This window comes from Marmota flaviventris, chromosome 17 (genome assembly GCF_047511675.1).
Source record: "Marmota flaviventris isolate mMarFla1 chromosome 17, mMarFla1.hap1, whole genome shotgun sequence".
NCBI classification, from domain to species: domain Eukaryota; kingdom Metazoa; phylum Chordata; class Mammalia; order Rodentia; family Sciuridae; genus Marmota; species Marmota flaviventris.
Genome location: NC_092514.1, coordinates 27,012,183 through 27,031,099, shown reverse-complemented (window position 1 = coordinate 27,031,099; position 18,917 = coordinate 27,012,183). Strand labels below are relative to the sequence as shown.

At 45.6% G+C, this 18,917-nt stretch overlaps 1 protein-coding gene across 10 annotated transcripts in view; it reads right to left on the bottom strand.

The window, feature by feature from the left end:
- The window catches only part of Mink1 (misshapen like kinase 1), a 51,286-nt gene extending 38,059 nt beyond the window's left edge, over positions 1–13,227 (bottom strand). For 9 of the 10 annotated variants that reach the window (XM_027922595.2, XM_027922596.2, XM_027922598.2 and 6 more), the window contains exon 1: positions 12,944–13,221. In XM_027922595.2, the coding sequence (XP_027778396.1) occupies positions 12,944–13,000 (57 nt within the window). In that variant the 5' untranslated portion in view covers positions 13,001–13,221. Of the gene's footprint in view, positions 1–12,943 lie in introns of all 10 variants that reach the window. The other variant, XM_071602962.1, reaches the window with a different exon arrangement.
- Positions 13,228–18,917: the final 5,690 nt, after the last annotated feature.

The following is an 18,917-nucleotide window of genomic DNA, read 5'->3' as shown; positions in this document are numbered from 1 at the left end:
GGACAGAAGATTTCAAGTCACTCTATTCTAGTGATGCTGGAAGACTTTCAGGAGATGGCAAAAGGACACGGCAAGGGGAGTCAGGCTCACAGAATTCCAGACCTGCACCTGGGGCTGTGACTCACCAGGTGCAGCCATTAAGATTGAAATCAATAGACCAAGTGGTTTTCTCTTTCTTAAACAAAACAGTAAGTCAGGAGAAGAATGTTAACAGAATCCCAGAAGACACCCTTTCTGGGTACTTTCTTCAATAAGAGAAGCTGCAGCTACCACCTATCTAATGAGTATTTGCTGAAGGAAGCACTTCCCATGGCTTTTATTTAATCCTCTTGTCAACACTATTAGGTGGGTCTTGTTATCTTCAGTTTACAAAGGACAGAATGAGGTACAGGGGTACTGATTATTTGCCAAAGATCACATAGTAAGTAGCAGAACTCGGATCTGAATCCAAGTCTCCAAGGTCTACACTGCTGGAAGGCTCCACCTATTGCAACCTCCCCTCATAAAACCAAGTGAAAATCCCCTGTCTTCCCAAGCCAGTCCTCACTTGGTTCCCACTGCTCTTCCTCTTCAGCACTAAAGGACAGGAAACAGTCTTTAGAGTGCACATATTCCGAAGGTCATCTGTGTCTTCCCACAGATGCTTGGCCCCATGCCCACTCTCCAATATGGTGCCCTTGCTGAGATCTCCATACTGGGGACTGACTGACATCTCCTAGACCAGCTCTAAACCACCAGTCCACACTGGCAACCACTTCTACTCTCCCTATCAATCTCTCCCAACCCCTTCGCCCGGCTTAACACACAGTCACCACCTCTTATGAGTGCCTTTCCTTGCACAGAGAACGCTGCAAATCCCACATCTGATCTACTGATATGATTAAACAGCCACTCAGATTTTTAGGAAGGAAGGGACAGAAGAAGGGCTCCTGGGTCTGGAGGGAACTTGGAGAAATCATACTGGCTCACTAGGAAAGCACACACACAGGGCCCTACCCTGGGGGACTGAATCACCTCCAGGGGCAGGGCCCTGGTGTATGTAGGTTTCAAAGGCTACCAAGGTGGTTCTGATTGCACCTCTGATTAAAAGCCACAGAGTTCCTACACCCTTGTTTTTTTGGTGAAGAAACTAAGTCCCAGAGAGACGTGTACTAGAAATGCAATGGAAACTAGATCTCCCAGCTCCTAATGTCATGCTCACTTCATGGATCACATTGCTCAAAGGCAGTTAAACCAAGCTGCACAGACTCTCCTATCAGCAGGGCTCCAAGTGGGAGCTCAATAGAGACATCAATTTTACCCAAGGACGTCCTGACACCAGGGCAGCAGATCTGGGCAGTTACAGGGCACTCATTGTTAACCTGTAAAATATATCTAATCTGCAAAGGCTGTACCTGGGACCCCAGGACAACCATCACACACTTGAGTACATTTCTGGTGGGGACCAGGCAATCCAGCAAATTAACCAAGCATATGAGTACCAAAGTCATTTCTAACTAGCTCTGGGAAGTTGGCCTACTGCTGGAACCTTTTAAAATGTAAAATGCCCAACCCCCCATGTCTGCTGTAGGCACAAGCACTCAAGTCACCTTTTACTTTTATTAATGATTATGATGACAACAACATCCAGGAAGTGCATAATGGATGACACCTGGGAAGACCAAGTTTCTAGGAGTCAACACTGAAACATTTCTTTATTCAATCTTTGAGCACTAGGGTTGGGTAGACCAGGTTCGACCCAAGGAAAACAATCAGGCTCAATTCATACCTGACTCAATCTAAGAAAAAAGGAGGCTTTAGATTGTAGAAAGCAACTGTGGTGAGAAGGGCCATTCAATATTGGCAGCCCTAGAAGGTGAGGTTGAACACATGTAGCCTCCTCTAAGGTCATGGAGAAGAGGCAAAGACCTTACAAGTCCACTAGCTTTCCCTGCATCCTTGCGATGAGGATGCTATTTGAAAGACATGCAGAGGTCTTTGTGCTGCAGGCGTTTGCCTGGTAATCTAGGGGCATAGCCCTGACCAGTGCACCCTAAGATACCACCCCAACCTACCACTCAGTGGACTCTGTGCCTGGATTTTGACCTTCAAGGTGGGCCTCTCGAAGACAGGGGGCTCTCCTGCCCTCCTCTCTTCCATTCTTCCAGGTTCACTGTAAAACTAAGTCTCTCTCTCCCTCTTTTCCCCTCTTCCCCCACTGAAGATCAAAGAAAAAAATGTAAATCATGCGGACAGGGAAAGAACATCAAATTGCTTACATCATCCATCCTAAGACATCCACTCACTGCCAGGTCATGCTTGGGGTCTGTCCAAGGCTGTGGACACCACAGAGGGATAAGGAGCCTGACCTGGCTCTCAACCCTCCCTTCAACACACATACCCCCTCACACACAAATACAGAAAGGCTGTTAAATCTTATTATCTTCATCCTCTAAACGACCTTCCTTCCAACTTCCTCTAGCACTTGCCCCCAGAGCCCCAGGATGAAATAAAGTAAGAGATTGAGAACAAGCAAGGTGACAGATAAAAGCACAATGGAATTGGAAAGCAAGTTATAGCTGGGAGCTGAATACAATAGAAACCCTTCTCTTTCCACTGCCCAAACCTCTAGTGATTCCATGCAGCCATTTCATTGAAGCCTCCAGGCCTACCACCTTGGAGCCAGGAGGGAGGGCAGTGCTCTGGGCTGGCTTATGACACACGGATTTCTCAGTTCACCTCACCTGACTCAACAGATATTAAGCACCTGCTATGTCTGGCCCTCTGCTCAACTCTGCACACACACAGAGGGATGAGCTGTAGAGTGGTGGGTGGTTGCCAGGGGTTGGGGGAGCAGGGAACAGACTGTTACTGTTCATGAGGAAGACTGAAAAAGTCCTAGAGATGGACAGTGGCAACGGCAGCACAACGATGTGAAAGTACTTGATGCCACAGAACTGTATCTTTAAAAATGGTTAAAATGGTAAGTCTAATGTTATTTATATTTAACCATAATAAAAAAGATTTTTTTAAAAAGCAGTGGGAGGAAATGAGACAGCCTTCCTCTCTTCCCTATGAAGAATAGGCCTTCTTTTGAATTATTCAACTCTCTTTCCTCCAGACTAAATCTTCTGCATTCTTTTGCACATCTTTCTCCTCTTGTCATCCAAGTGTTCTATCCAGTGGCCCAACATCCAGAAATCCCCATCAGTTCTGGGCACAGAACCCACCATGTGCCCTCCAATGCCAACCCCCTCACAGTTTCAAAGGCTCAGGCTAAGGTCCCTTACTCCCTCCTACCCTCAGAACTGCCCCAGGTATACCAATAAAATCTGCCTCCACTAGGACACAGATCTAGACCACGTGCTCCTGGAGGGCAGAAACCATTTCTCACACAGGCTGTTTCTAATCCAGGAAGTGGGCCACATTCCAAAAGTCTCCATGTACGTTACCAAGCAGCATTATGGATGGTGTTAGAGCCCTCGTGAAGCCCACAAGTCCTGTTTACCATAGGTCACAAAAATATTATATATTTATGATTCAAGCAAACAGAGAGCAGCACAGGCTGCACATGGAGCAGCACGCTGGCTACACACGGCCCCAGCCCACCCACATGCACAGGGTGAATGGAAGATCAGGTTCTGCAGTGAGTCAGACCTGAGTCTGAATCTGGGCCCTGCCACTTACTGGCTGCCCAACCTCGAGCAAATTATCTAATTTCCAAGTAACTTCTCTAAACCTTGGTTTCTTCATGTTGAAAATGTGGACAATCACTCCACCTCAAAGGGTTATTGTGAGGGATAATGAGATTACATAAGCAAAGAAACTACTGTATAGTAACTGCTCCTTGTTGTTCCTCTTCCAGCCCCCCAACTCCCCTTCTGAAATGAGTCCACATTAAAATATAAATAACTTGTATCAAAGCAATCATTGTTCTGAACTGAAGAAAGAAAAAGAAGGGTTCACAAGACAAGACTGAAAGGACAGAACCACACGCTCCGGGTCCACACTCGGCCTGTTCCCTCCACCTTGCTTTCACATGTGGGCCCAAGGTAGTTTCCAGGGTGAGTAATGATTTTGTTAAGGTCGGAGAGACATCTCCAGCTTCTCTGAACCTCGGCTCGGCAAGGCCACCCGACTGTCAAGTTCTGTTCTCCTCACTCAGATCCGGAGACACAGGCGGGATGCTGCCTTGCTTAGTGCCTCTGCTCAGGGCTTGGTGTCCATTATTCCTAACTCCAAAAGATGCACTAGGGCAAAGTGCCTTCTACCCTCTGGTCACTCCCTTACAATTTGTGATGACAATCATTCTTCACCTCCGTCTTCCAGGGGACAGCCGGAGGACATGAGAGAAGAGACAAACATGCCGACCCCTATCTCAAGCACTGTGCACACATGCTTACCTCCGCTTCACGCTGCTTAGGCTTTGGGGTGCCCTGCCTAATTGGTTTCTCGAAGACTCTGTCCTCAGCCACTCAGAATGAAAGCCCAACTACTGCATGCTTCAGCCACTTTCTTACAAATGTGCCTTGAAAGAAAGAGTGGGTGGGTGATGAAGAGAGAACACAAAAATCTTCCTTACAGTCTGGCTCAGAGCCTACCCCCTTTTACCTTCAGAGGTGTGCTGGCAGACAAATAAAAGCTGTTAGTCTAAGAGATATGTGCCATGCACAAAAATAATTTAGAGCCCTGTATTTTCCTCTCTGTACCCAGAAAGAAGTAAAGAAGGGGACATAGAAGTATTCCTATTTCACAGAAGAAACCTGTCTAGTCCTTCTCCTGGCTTCTACCAAACCCATAACCAGTTCACCAGGGCTCTAGTGGCAATCTGGGTGGAGAAACAATTCTCTAATGCACTGTTCCCAGGATTGCAGGATGGTTAACATGCCTGAGCCCCACATACTAAGTGCCACTACTGCTTCCAAAACATAGTGACAGTTAAAACTCCATGTCCAACATTTTTCAAACATGTGGACAGTGCCAGAGTGGTTGAGAACCACGACTACACACTTGTATGGTTTTGTGTCCCATGGTGCCCAGCATACATGAGGCACACTTCATGACTTATGAATTGAATCTAGTAGGAAAGCACAAGTCTCTTAGATTTGTATTTCACCAAGCAAACAGTTACTGAACTGCTACTATATACTCAGCACTTTTATAGGCATAGTATCGATAAGAAATATGGATCACAGTCCCTATACATAAGGTAGTGGGGACATCATTCAATACAAAATGATTCATAAAACATCATTCAATACAAAGCAACAAGCTGAGCATGGTGTCACATGTCTGTAATCTCAATAACTCGGGAGGTTGAGGCAGGAGGTTTGCAACTAAGCAAGATCCTAAGCAATTTAGGAAGACCTTGTCTCAAAAGTTAAAAATAAATAAATAAAAATGGCTGGAGATATAGCTCAGTGGTAGAGTGCCCCCTGGGTTCCCATCCCTAGTATCAAAGTACACTCACACACACATACACACACACACACATACTCCCTATCAATTTATCTATCTATGAACGTATAATCAAATTAAATCATAAGGTCTATAAGGAAGCAGATAAGATTATTAGTTAAGGGCTGGCATTGTCAGAGGAAGCTTTGTGGAAAAAACCAGAAGTTGAGGTGGCTCTTTAAAGGACCACTGCCTATGGAAAACTCCTCTAAACCTGTGGTTCCAAGAGAAATTCAGGAACCCAAGCCCTTCAAGTCCCATCCTAGAATGGTCCTTCAGTAGAAGAGGGTTGCTCAGTGGTAGAAATTTTCCATTTTCCCTCAGAAGACCAGCTTTTATCAGGCCTACATTACAGAGGCCTTTTGCCCCAAAGGCAAGGCAGAGGTGTCTAAGATGGAACCAGTAGCATTCTGTCACATGCTGAGTGGTGGAGTTCCCAGGTGTGACTACAGAAACTCCCCACTTCACCTGTAATCTCTGGCCCTGAGAGTCTCCTGCTCTGGTGATGTGAACTTCTCAGGCGAGTGTCACATCTTAACTACCTCCTCCGCCAAAGGTCTCTAGGTCTCTGGCCCCCTTGCTCACCAACCACCTCTACTTTCCTTAGGCAAACAGTCTCTATTTCCTCCATTCATCTTCCTCCAGCCTCTTGGGCTCCTCCCACATGCTGTGCCACAAAAGCTCCTTGCAGCCCATCCCACCATCCTCTACACCACCAACCACCTGACATTCAAGCTGCTCCTAGAGTCTGGCTCCTCTACCAAGCCCAAGACTTGTGGCTTCCCCAACCCTGTTTCTCTTCAAACATGCAAAATCAGTAACACTCCCCCTACACACCCCACTCATCCTTTACTTATACACAATGTAAATTGAGAGTCTCGTCTATTTTTATACACTATCTAATGTTAGGAAGAATCCCACTTACCACAGACCACAAGAGCTGAGTCCAGGCCTGGGCCTACTTGTTCTTATTTCTGGAAGACTGACTGACCTATTCTAAACCCTTGTCACCACTTAGCCACCATACAAGCTAATAACATCTAGTGATACACCCTTCTCCCACATACAAGCTCCAGAGGACAAAAGCACACTCTCCCATCCTCTGCAGAGCCACAGACCTGTACTTAAAGACTCTTCTCAATAAATAAATGTAAGGGTCATAGAGTCATATGCTCTTTTCATATATACTGTGGATTGAACCCAGGAGCACTCTACCACTCAGCTACATCTCCAGTCCTTTTTATTTTGAGACAGGGTCTTGCTAAATTTAAATTGCCCAGTCTGTCCTGGAACTTGCAGTTCTCCTGACTCAGCCTCCTGAGTGCTGGGATTACAGGCTGCACCACCAACCCCAGAACATGACCTTATCTTTTGAAACAAACTATTTTTTTCACAAGGTTCACAAGACATTCTTTTGGAAGTTAAGCCAGGTATAGTTTTTGCATAAAACCTATACACATTTTCCTCTATACTTTAAAACATCTTTAGGTAACTTATAATACCTAATTCAGTGTAAACACTATGTAAATATTTACTATATTATATTGCTTAGGGAATTATGACAAGAAAAATCTGTCTGTACATACTCAGTGCAGAAACATTTTTTCCCCTCCAAATAATTTTGATCTGAGGTTGGTTGAATCCACGGATGTGGAACCCATAGATATAGAGGCCCAACTGTTCATGATTATTTGATTAATGTCTCCATTCACTGCTAAGACTATGAGAACCTTATCTGCCTTGATCATTACTGTGTCCTCTGTACTAGGTCCTTCCTCAACCAGAACACGAAATCCCACTCACAGTTAGCAGGTTCATCCTCAGGCTATCTGACCAGTTGATAACATTTCTAGGGGCTCTCTTAGGTCCACTATTTCTAACCTTAAGTAAGAACAAAGAAACTCATGTACCTTTTAGATTGATACCCATTAGAGGATTTTTCTATAGTTGGGAGAATCCCAAACTCAAGTTAAGGACTGGCTGGCTGGGAGGAGAATGGCAAGAACTGGAGAGAACAAAGAATTAATGGGAGGTGTGAACAGGGTCCAAGTCTTCTACCAAACCATGTTTATGTATTCTCCTTTAGTCGGTGGGCATTCAAGAAATGCTTTAGAGTTGGCTTATTAACTTGATTACTTTTGTTCTGTTTCTTCAACCTAGGGAAGAAGAAACCGAGAAGGAGAGAGGTATAAAGTAGGTGCTGAGGAGGATAAGAACTGAATATCAGATTCCAGAATGACTGATTACTAACCTTGGGACAATGGCAAATGTGTGTAATTCACAGCAATCATATTTAATGCACATGTCCCAACCTTAACAGTTCTAAGATACTGAGGAAAGCACAACAGTTAAGAAAAAGGGAGCCTAGCTAGGTACAATGGTGTGCACATGTAGTCCCAGCTGCTTGGAAGGCTTGGAAGACAGAAGGATCACTTGAGCCCAAGAGTTCGAGGCCAGTCTGGGCAACATAAGACCCTGTTTCAAAAGAAAGGAAGGAAGGAAAAAGAGAGCCTGAGCTTGCAAAGGCATTTGGATGCTCCCAAAGTTCTGATTAAACAACTGAGTACAATCTCACAACTTGTTATAGAACCTGGTTCTCAACACTAAACTGACGATCCTCAGTGACTTGGGAAGGATAGTACTGATAACCTTCTGATGTAACTTTACCCAAAGACAGAACAGTTCAGCAGGCGGACCCTCAGATGGTTTCTGGAGATGCCCTCCAGGCCCAGCACTGTTATTTATTGCTGGGTTACGAGGTTACCACATTCCTTATTTACAGACCTATACTAGAACATAAATTTGTTGACAGTAGTAGCACATTTTCTGCCTTCTTGTCCCTTATGTGACAAGAAGATGTTCTTCATGGCCCATCTATGTCACAGGCACACAGTTCACAATGGGAAGGAAATGGAGGCAAGACGTGACATCAGGGTCCTATGCAGCAGCATATTGACTGAACTCTTGGGGCAAGAGTAAAGGGGTGGAGAAGTCAGCTCTCTTGCTCATCCTCTTATTGTTATCCTAACTGTCAAAACCTCACTTTCCCAAAGAACCTCCTCTGTATGTATTGCTAAAGGCTATGGTAATCTGTCCTATCTCACAGTATAATGGGTCTGGAGAATGGCTGAATATCTAATACCAGCAAAGTTCTCTGTACTCTTCCTTCCAATGTTTGGCCAAAGCATCATTTCATTTCATTCCAAATGCCACAAGCTCCCTAAATGCCACCCCCCCATATGCAGTTTTTCTAGGAAAAAAGGAAATAACCTTACTCTGCTGTAAGAGGTCAGCCTTCCCATTCCCCTGTCCAAGGCATCTGTTTGGACAGCTAGCATATCAGAACACAGCAGCAGTCCCACCCTGTGCAGCAGCCTAGAAATACATGCCCAGAATTGCCAGCTTTCCAAGTGGTGCTGGCTCCACAGCCATATGAGAAGAGAAGGAAGGGGAAGAGACTTTTCCAGAAAACAGCCACAACAACAAAAAAATCATTTGAAAAAGAACATCTCTGTCAGCAACTACCACCTCACAACAAGTCCTTCTTGAATGTGCTCCACATTATTTCAATTTAGCAACACTGAGCCCAGCTTCACAGTTTCAAGGACACTGCAGTCTAAAACTTCTAACTGGCTGGACAGTAAAGAGAAGCTGTTTGATTTATGAAGTGGGTCAAACAGAAGCAGTGATGCAAAAGGAAAGCGGTCAGCCTGGGGTCTTTCTGTCGCTGTCCCATTCACTTCCTCTGCTCATACTTCATCCTTTGTGAGAAGCTCAGAGTTCCAAGCAAGAAGGTTCTTCTGGAATCTAACCGAGCTTGGACACAGAGAAAGAAGGTTTGAAACAAGACACACAAATTTTCTCTTGGATCATCCTAATTGTATTTCGAGGACCATTGCTCAGATGGAGGCATCCAGAATTCTGTTTATTACAAGGCCAGGTCTGATTCCAAAAGCATCTCAGAAAGGATACAATCTCAATGATGTGTATACATAAATGAGGGGAAGAGGAAGCATAACAACCTCTACTGAACACTTTCTCTAAGTAAGCACTGTGCTAAGAGCTTTCGATTGTTAGAATACACACAAATTCAACAAGCATCTGTGCTCTACTGTGTGCAAAACACTGTTCTAGATGCTGGGATACAAAAATGAACACAGCACTCAAAATCCTAGCTTTCACAGAACCTACATTTCATTTTATTTTTGTGATGCTGGGGATCAAACCCAGGACTTTGCACATACTAAGCAGGCACTCTGCCAACAGGCTGATTCGCTGGCTTGAATTTGCATTTCAGTCATGGTTGACAGAAATAAATCTATGTCAGCTGGTGATAAATACTACGAAGAAAGATAAAGCAGACTAAAGAAATGCTATGTAAAATTTTGTATAAAAATAAAGCAGGGAAGGGAGTGCTATTTTAGACAAAGTTGTCCTGGAAGACTTCTCTGATTGTTAGCAGTAATAAGGACTACCACATACGTGTGCCAGGAAGTGGACAAGAATTTAACGTGCAGCATTTCACTTAATCCCCGACAACACTAAGTTCAATACAATCACCATTCTCAACACATAGAAGAAAAAAGGAGCTCAGAGGTAAAATTCTTTGCAGAATCTGCAGTAAGGGGAGTAAGAGTAAAGTGGATCCGAGGTCCAGGTTATACAGGAAATGAAGAGGCCAGGACTTGAACACAGGAATGCAATTCCAGGCTCCATGTATCTCTTCTCTATACTGTGCTACCATGTTAGTGGAGAAAAAGAGCCCCAGAGATGTCAGTGTAGCCAGGTATGGTGGCACATGCCTGTATTCTCAGAGACCTGGAAGGTTAGGGCAGAAGGATCTCAAGTTCGAGGCCAGCATAAGCAATTTTATGAGGCTCTAAGCAACTTAGCGAGACCTTGTCTCAAAATAAAAATTATAAAGGGCTGGGGATGTGGCTCACTGGTAAATTGCCTCTGGGTTCAATCCCTGGTATCAAAAAAAAAAAAAAAAAAAAGGAAGTCAGTGTGGCTATAATTGCAAAGTAGCAGATGCACCTGGCAACTTCACTTCACACATGGCTAAGAGATTAATGCAATTCAGTCTTCCTACTATCAGACTATTAACTCTCATCACCAGCTGAACAGCAAGGCTTATCTTGAAACAAGAAGAAAGACACCTTAAGTTCTTTAAGGCCAGCTACCAAATGCTGAACATGGTCCTCTGCCACCCCGACTCCAACCCCCAATACATAGTCATGTAAGTCAAGGGAGACATCCTTTACTGCCAATTCTCCAGATTACCATTTCTCTCTTGAAAGCAGAAACAGAACAGGTGATGACTGAGCCAGCTGCTCGACAGAGCCAAGGCAGCTCTGAGGTGAACTGGAGGGGACAGACATTGAGAAAAGATAAGCAGCAAGGAAAACACAGGCCCTCTCCAGTCCTATTTCAAAGAAAGCACAGTTCTTCTTCAAGCCCTGGAGTGCTGAGCTGGTAGAGAGGGACACGGAAGCTTTCTTCAGAAGCATAAGACAAGACAGACAAGCACAAAGAGCAGACACCCAGCCAGCTCTCTTGAGGGAAAGGAGAGGAGAATAAGGCAGGGGGTTATTAAGGAAGGAGATTAACATTGCTTCAAGCAGGGAAGTCCCGAAGGGAAATACCACATCCAAGGTCAGAGAGTATTTACAAAATTGCTGGAAATCCCAGGTTGAGAGTCCAGGCCCATCTACCAGGGAGGCTAAGAGGAAAGAGAAGCCCAAGTAGAGTCCCACAAAGTTCAAATCAAAGGTCATGGTTTGGACCCACCCATTTTGTAACTATATTTTAGTTATCAGAACCACAGAACCTGTAGCCAGAGTTAATCAACAACCAAGGTGAGCCAAGAAGGTGGGGTTCATCCCAGCGTGGACCACACTAAGGGACATTTACACAGCCTGGATTTGCATCTTATATTCCAACTGACTGGAGTACCACAGTTTAAACCCTGGCTGAGCTGATCTCCTAAAGTCTTCAGACCCTCTCCCAAACACATACACACACACACACACACACACACACACACACAGAGAGAGAGAGAGAGAGAAATTCAATGCTTGGTCTCTCTTCCCAGCAACTTATCATCTTATCTCCAGCAAGTCAGGTTTTATAGCCCAACACTGCATCAAATAAATTATGACCTGAATGGCCAAGAAAAAACTGTGTCACCTAGAGAAACCCAATTAACAACATGACTCTGCTCTCTTCAATTCCTCTCTTCCCTCCAGTCATATCCGGGGCACCTGTGTGGCTGACCGCCTTTTCCCATTCCTGGCCATGTTCCTAGCTAACTCAAAAGCCAGAAGACAAATGTGAATAGGGACCTCCTGAGAAGCTCACCTACAGAAGCAAAACCTTGCTCTCCTTGCACCTTGACCTGTTGAGAAAGTTGGAAGGGCACTAGATCAAACACCACCTGGGTGACAGCCTTAAGTATTCACCTTGAAATCACTACATTGCCCTTAAGCCAAAGCTTCCAGCTGAAGAAAAATATAAATGCTGCTAAAAGCTCCTAAAGGAGAATAAGTAAATTCCCCACGCGGGGACAATAGAAAGGTATTCTGAAGAAATTCCTGCTGCAGTTGTTTCCTCTAAACCTCTTTCCTAATTAGCCCCTCCCTTGAGAGATCATCATTACCTCTACCCCCACTGCTTTTCCAGACTTCCAGACTGATCACATGCAGCATGTGTTTTCTGTGTGTACATATATGCAAACATCCTTTCCTAGCCCGTGCTAGAGTTTCTGAAGGGAATAAATGCTTCCCCTCCTCCCCCAGTGCACTTGTCTATCCTCCTGGCCCCACACTGCTGCAGAGTTGGTAATGTAATATCAGGGACCCCGAGACCGGAAATGCCTGGATCTGGACTGCTGCACTTGAAACCCGAGAGAAGGGACAGGGAAAACTGAACGTGGGGCTGGAGAGACCGTAGGAGGTGTGGGGTGCAGTGGGGAGGCTGAAACGCAGACCGACCAGGGAAGAGTTGCAATTCAGGGGTGGGCGAGGAAGAGAAAGAGGGATGAGGGGGAGGCTGTCAAGGCAGTTGCAAAGTCAAAATTGGAGAACCGAGGAAGAGAAGGGGGAGGAAAGAGATAAGTAACAGCAAGGGTGTAAAGAGGGCCAAGAGGAGGTGAGGGGCCATAATAAAGACTATGCAGGTGATGAAAGGGGCCTGGTGACTCTCGAATACCTAGGAAGAAGGGGGTACTGAATCCCAGAGGGTAGGGGTGGCAGGGAGGTGTGGGGGCGGGGCACCACAGGGTGGGGACCAAACTGGCTCCCAGAATCTGCAGCGAGTGAAGCGAGAAGGAGAGCAGAGGGCGGGGGCCCAACAGCGGCTGTAGCCCGGGAAAGGGGCAGGGGTCGCAGAGAGGAACCGGGCTGGTGGAGGGGGACGCCAGGAAAGCACGTGAAGCGTGCAGCCACCAGGCTCCCTCCCTTGCGGCGAGGTCAGTAACCAGGGCGAGGCTGGGGGACGGCGCGCTCACCCGCAGGGCGGACAGGTCGATGTCGTCCAGGCTGCGGGCGGGGGCTGGGTCGCCCATGGCCTCCGCCGGGAACGGGGCCCCGGGGCCGCTCACACTCCGGCTCGGTTATTCCACTGCCGCCGTCGCCGCTTCTCCCCCATCGGGGGACCCTGGGGGCGGACTCCACCGCGCCTCCCCCGGAGAACGCGGAGGGGGGAGGGCCGGCGGGAGGACCGACCCACCGACTGACAGGAGCAATCGCCCCGGAGTCTGCAACCCGAGCCTCCCGACTCTCTTGCGCAGGCGCGGAGCGGCGGTGCCCCGGGAGGGTGGAAGAGGGAACGTGACGCGAGCGCGCCGGGTTCCCCCTCCCCCTAGGCGCCGGCACCTGCGCGCAGGCGCAGCCGAGCAGACGAAAGGCGCGCACCAGGACTAAGCGACCGCGCGAGCCTGGCTTGAAAGAAGTGGGCGGCGGCCGGGGCGGCCGCAGAGCGCGCCCACCAACGGGTGCGCCTGCGCACACGGTTTTTCTTCCCTTTTCCTATTTTTGCCCTTTCTCTCTCCCGTTTCCTTCCTAGATCTCCTTTGACGCCTTTCCTTTCCTTTCCCTCCTTTCGCGTGCCCAGCTGCCAATCAAGCCACCCACCTCTCTATTTGCGGGGGAAGGGAGGCGGGACCCAACCCCCTCTATTACTTTGGGGAGTTGTTATGGTAACTCCCCACGCGAGGGCTGGGTGGCCTCTAGATAGGACGGGCTGTCCACCCACCCAATTGCCATGGCAACTCTGGAGCCGCTGAGGGAGGGGCCTCTCCGTGAGAATTTGGCTGGAGAAACCACGTGGGAGTTGGGGGGTGGAGCGGGCATTGGCTGCCTCGGGAATGCCCTTTACTCTCTACCCCAACTAGAGTGAAGAGCGTTGAAGAGGGGAATCTCAGATCTGAGCATAGGGAATCCCACTGCAGACCTTTGTCTCTGCACCTCTCATAAAGTGTTCTGCACAGAGGAACTGTTTGATCATTGGAATCGCCAGTGGCAAAAGGGGAAGAGGAAGAAACTGTCTAATCCCTTAAAACTTGCTCAGGTCACCTGAGATCTAACCAGGTTGGCATAGCACCCCCCCCCCCCCCCCCGGGGAGTCACATTCTGCCCCCACTGACTAATTTGCTCTGTGACCTTGAGAAAATCGCTTTGCTTCCCTGGGCTTTTCTTTCATTGCAAAGTTCAGGGGGAAGTCTTTGGGTCTCAAGATTTCTTCCAACACTAATACAATCTCTGAAGGACCCCAGCAACCTTAATATAAACATCACTTAGGAATCTGACGGGTAGTACAGGGCTATATCCCAGCTACTTGAGAGACTGAGACAGGAGGATCACAAGTTCGAGGCCAGCCTCAGCAATTTAGTGAAACCCTGTCTCAAAATAAAAAGGGCTGGGTATGTAGCACAGTGGCAGAATTCACCAGGGTTCAATCCCCAAAACCAGAATGAAAAAAAAAAAAAATCTTAGGAAAATTTGAAAGAAAGGTCCTTGGAAAAGAGTTGAACGACCTCTTTTCTGGACCCTTAGCACATCTTTAAATCACCTCTCTTGAAGGCTCTCTTGACCCACTCTGATTTTGGCTCTTCTGTTTTAGCTACCTGGCTTAAGCCCTTTAAATTTAAGAGTTGCAGGTGTCTGTTGACTCTCCTTAAAGGTAAGAATAATATCAGTCTTGGGTGCACAGGGCTTGGCACCTGCTAGAGCAAATGAACACTTAAGTTGAATGAAGGCCTCTGTTGTCCAGAGAGGCACTATAATAGTTCAAGGTCAAGACCACTGGATAGGGCTGGGGTTGTAGCTCAGAGGTAAAGTGCTTGCCTAGCATATGAGAGGCACTGGGTTCCATTCTCAGTACTGCATATAAGTTAAATAAAAGTCCATTGACAAAAGAAAGAAAGATCATTGGATATTAAGAAAAAGTATAGATTTCTCCACTCCCACCCTTCCCCCACCCCCACCCCTATTAGGGATTGAATCCAGGAATGCTTCATCACTGATAGCACACTTAGTCCCTTTTTTATTTTTTTATTTTGAGCTAAGATCTAAGTTGCCCAGGCTGACCTGGCATTTGCTATATCTTCCTGCCTCAGCCTCACAAGTAGCTGAGATTTCAGGGTCGCTCTACCACACCCAACAAAATGCATAGAATTTGAAGTTAGCACTTTAGGCAAATCACTACCTCTCTGAGGCTCAATTCTAATCATCTGTAAAACAGAGATAATAATAGACGTTAGGATAAAATACAATTATAAATGTAAAGCACTCAGCATATACTAGACCCTCAATAAATTTACTAGTGACTGACTCATAAAGTATTTAATAGATATTAAATGAATGAATGAATCAATCAAAGTCACAGGGGTGGAATAAATGGCCACCCAATCCTCAAGAGGCAAGAAATCTGGGTGTAAACAGGACAAAGAACAAATTTGGCCCTAAACTGATAATTACTTTTTTGTTGTTGTTCTTACTGGGAATTGAACCCAGGGGCACTTTACCACTGAGCTACGTCCCCTGACTATTTTGTATTTTGAGATGGGGTTTTGCTAAATTGCTAAGGGCCTCCCTAACTTGCTGACACTGACCTCCAACTTGCGATACTTCTGCCTCAGAGTAATTGCTGGGATTAGAGGCCTGGGCTACCACACCTGGTTCTAAGATGATAATTATTGAAGCTAGAGTAGGAATCCATGGATAAACATGAATCTGTGAAGATTCCTTATCCTATTCCCTACTTTTGTATATTTTTAAGTTGTCTATGATAAAAACAAAAAGATACACTAATGGTAGAGGGAGACCTGGACCAGGCATCAAGAAAATTTAAAATACAAAACATACAACAGGGGCTAGAGATATAGCTTAGTAGTAAAGCGTTTGCCTGCCATGCATGAGGCCTGGGGTTAGATTCCCATCATCAAAAATAAAATAAGATGGGCTGGGTTTATGGTAGAGCGCTTGCCTAGCAAGTGCGAGTCCCTGGGTTTGATCCTCAGCACCACATAAAAATAAATAAAATAAGGTATTGTGTCCAACTACATCTCATAAGTAAATAAATAGAGGCTGGGATTGTAGCTCAGTGGTAGAGCACTTGCCTAGCATGAGTGAGGCACTAGGTTTGAGCCTCAGCACCACACAAAAACAAATAAATAAAGGTTAAATTCTTAAGGAAAAATAAATGAAAGCAGTACCTCTTTAAAAATAATAAGGGGCTGGGATGTGGTTCATTGGTAAAGTGCTCGCCTAGCATGTGTGGGGTGCTGGGTTCGATCCTCAGCACCATATAAAAATAAAGATTTTTATGTCCACCTACAACTAAAAAATATTTTTTAAAAATAATAATAAAATAAAAATAAGACCAGCTGGGGTGGCTGGGGATGTAACTCACTTGGTAGAGTACTTGCCTTGTATGCATAAGGCCCTGGGTTCAACCCCAGCACCACAAAAAGAAACAAACAAAAACTAGGGGTAGAACAACTGTTTAGCATGGCTTCTATCCCCAGACCCAAACATACAATAAAAGATTAATTATAGAACCCTTGGAGGAATAATGAATGTTGTATTGGCCTAGTTGTCTACCACCAACCTTTCCCTCCATGCTGGGCCTACAGACTTTGTTTGGTTCGGTGCTGGGGATTGAACCCAGGATGTCAGGCATTTCAAGCAGGTGCTCTGCAACTGACCTACACCCTCAACCCCTAAGCCAGCTTCAGCAACTTTTCCAAGCCCTAAGCAACTTAGAGCTAGTTTCAAAAAAACAAATAGGGCTGGGGGTGTGTGGCTTGGTGGTTAAGCACCCCTGGGTTCAATCCCTGATACCTCCCAAATATAACTATTTTTATTCTAAGCCCTCTCCTACTGTTCCCTTACTAAACACTCGGCACTTGCTAGAGGGCTTCCAATCAAGATTTGAGGACTCAGGAAGGAAAGTCAAGTTGCCAATGTTAAGTAGAGGCCCATTTAGCCCCTGGCCCTGCCTGGGGCAACTACTGCCTCCACCCTACTCCACAGTTATGAGGTACTCTCTTCTTAGGAAAGAAGTACTTAGTACCAACAATGAGGCTAATTAATAGAATGCCAATTAGTACCCAGAGATTGCTCTGTGTGGGAGGGGGATTTCTTGCACAGAAGTGACTTTTTTGGTCTGGGGATTGAATCCAGGCACTGACAGTGGCTTCTTTAGAGAACCAGAAACCTGAACTCAAAGGAAAGGATGGGGGGGCTGGGGATGTGGCTCAAGCGCGCTCGCCTGGCATGCGTGCGGCCTGGGTTCGATCCCCAGCACCACATACAAAGATGTGTCTGCTGAGAACTAAAAAATAAATATTAAAAAAAATACACAAGGCCCTGGGTTCAATCCCCAATACTAAAAAAAAAAAAATTAATTAAAAAAAAAAAAAGAAAGGATGGGGCGGGCACTTTATGTCCTCTTCCCATCATCACCCCCCTGAATCCCCGTCTTGCAGGAAACTTCATTAAACTTGCTTTACTCTGCTTGGTTTCTTTCTGCTTTTGTGGCCAATTGTGATACTGGTGATTGAGACTGGTGGAATGGAAGGGCATAAACTAGGCCCAGTGATCAACTTTTTTCTAACTTTGAAATATTTCAGACATATTAAAAAAGTCATTTTAAAGAAAAGTTATGAATATATGTGTATATATAATCTAATAGGCATGGTAGCCCACACCTGTAATCCCAGCAACTCAGAAAGTTGAGGCAGGAGGTTCACAAATTCAAGTCTAGCCTGGGCAATTTAGCAAGACCCTGTCTCAAAAATAAAAAGGACTGGGGATGTAGCTCAGTGATAGAGCAACCCTGGGTTCAATCCACAGTCCAAGAAAAAATAAATAAATACGTTAGTAAAATTTTTTAAAAAATGTATAAAACCCATTACACATGTGTGTATGTGTGTATATATATATATATATATATATATATATATATTTATTTACACACACACACACACACTGTGTGTGTATATACATTTATGTATAGTCCATAAAGTGTGTTTCATAAACTACGTATTCACTACTCAGTATAAAAGATAAATTGAGTTTATCTTCAATTGAATTGAAGCTGTTTGTGTACCCCTCCTGGGAGGTAGCCATCCTGTTTGGTGTTATCTTCTTTCCTCCACTATGCGTTTTAGTCTTTCCTCTTGGGCATTCCTTCCAATAGAACTCTGTGCAGTGCTAGAAATGGTGTATATCTGCACTGAATAGTATGGGGGCTGTTAGCAATAAGTGGCTATTAAACACTCGAAATGTGGCAAGTGTGAAGCACTGAATTCTTTTTTGCTTCTCTCTCTTTCTTCATTTGTGGTGTTGAGGTTCGAACCAAGGTCCTAAGCATGCCAGACAAGAGCTCTACCTCTGAGCCACATCCCCCACCCTCTCTCGTTTTAATTCATTTAAATTGAAATACCACATGTAGCTAGTAGCTACTATGTTGGACAATGAAGCACTGCAACCTGCCTTAAGGGTGAGGACTTTGCTGCACTTAATTCTATGAGTCTAGAACAGTGGCTGGCAGATAGCAGGAGCTCAGTTAATATTCAGATCAGCGACTGAGTCTTTATAGCAAGCGGGCCATATAAGTATTATTCCCATTTTCCTGTCCAGACCACTGATGCCCAGAGAATTAATGTATCTTGATAACTTCTAAGTGATAAATCCAGTTTTCCCTGACCTTGATCTTTCAGCCCTGCCTCTGGTACTGGGGATTAAACCCAGGAGCACTCCACCAGAGCTACATTCCCAGCCCTTTTTATTTTTTGAGAAAAGGTCTTGCTGAATCATTCTCAAGCTTGCAATCCTTTTGCTTTAGCTTCCTGAGTTATTCAGACTACAGGTGTGAGCCACTGCACCTGGCCAAGCCTATACTGAGTGTGTGTGTGTGTGTGTGTGTGTGTGTGTGTGTTGGGCTTTGAACCCAGGGTCTTATGCATGCTAAACATG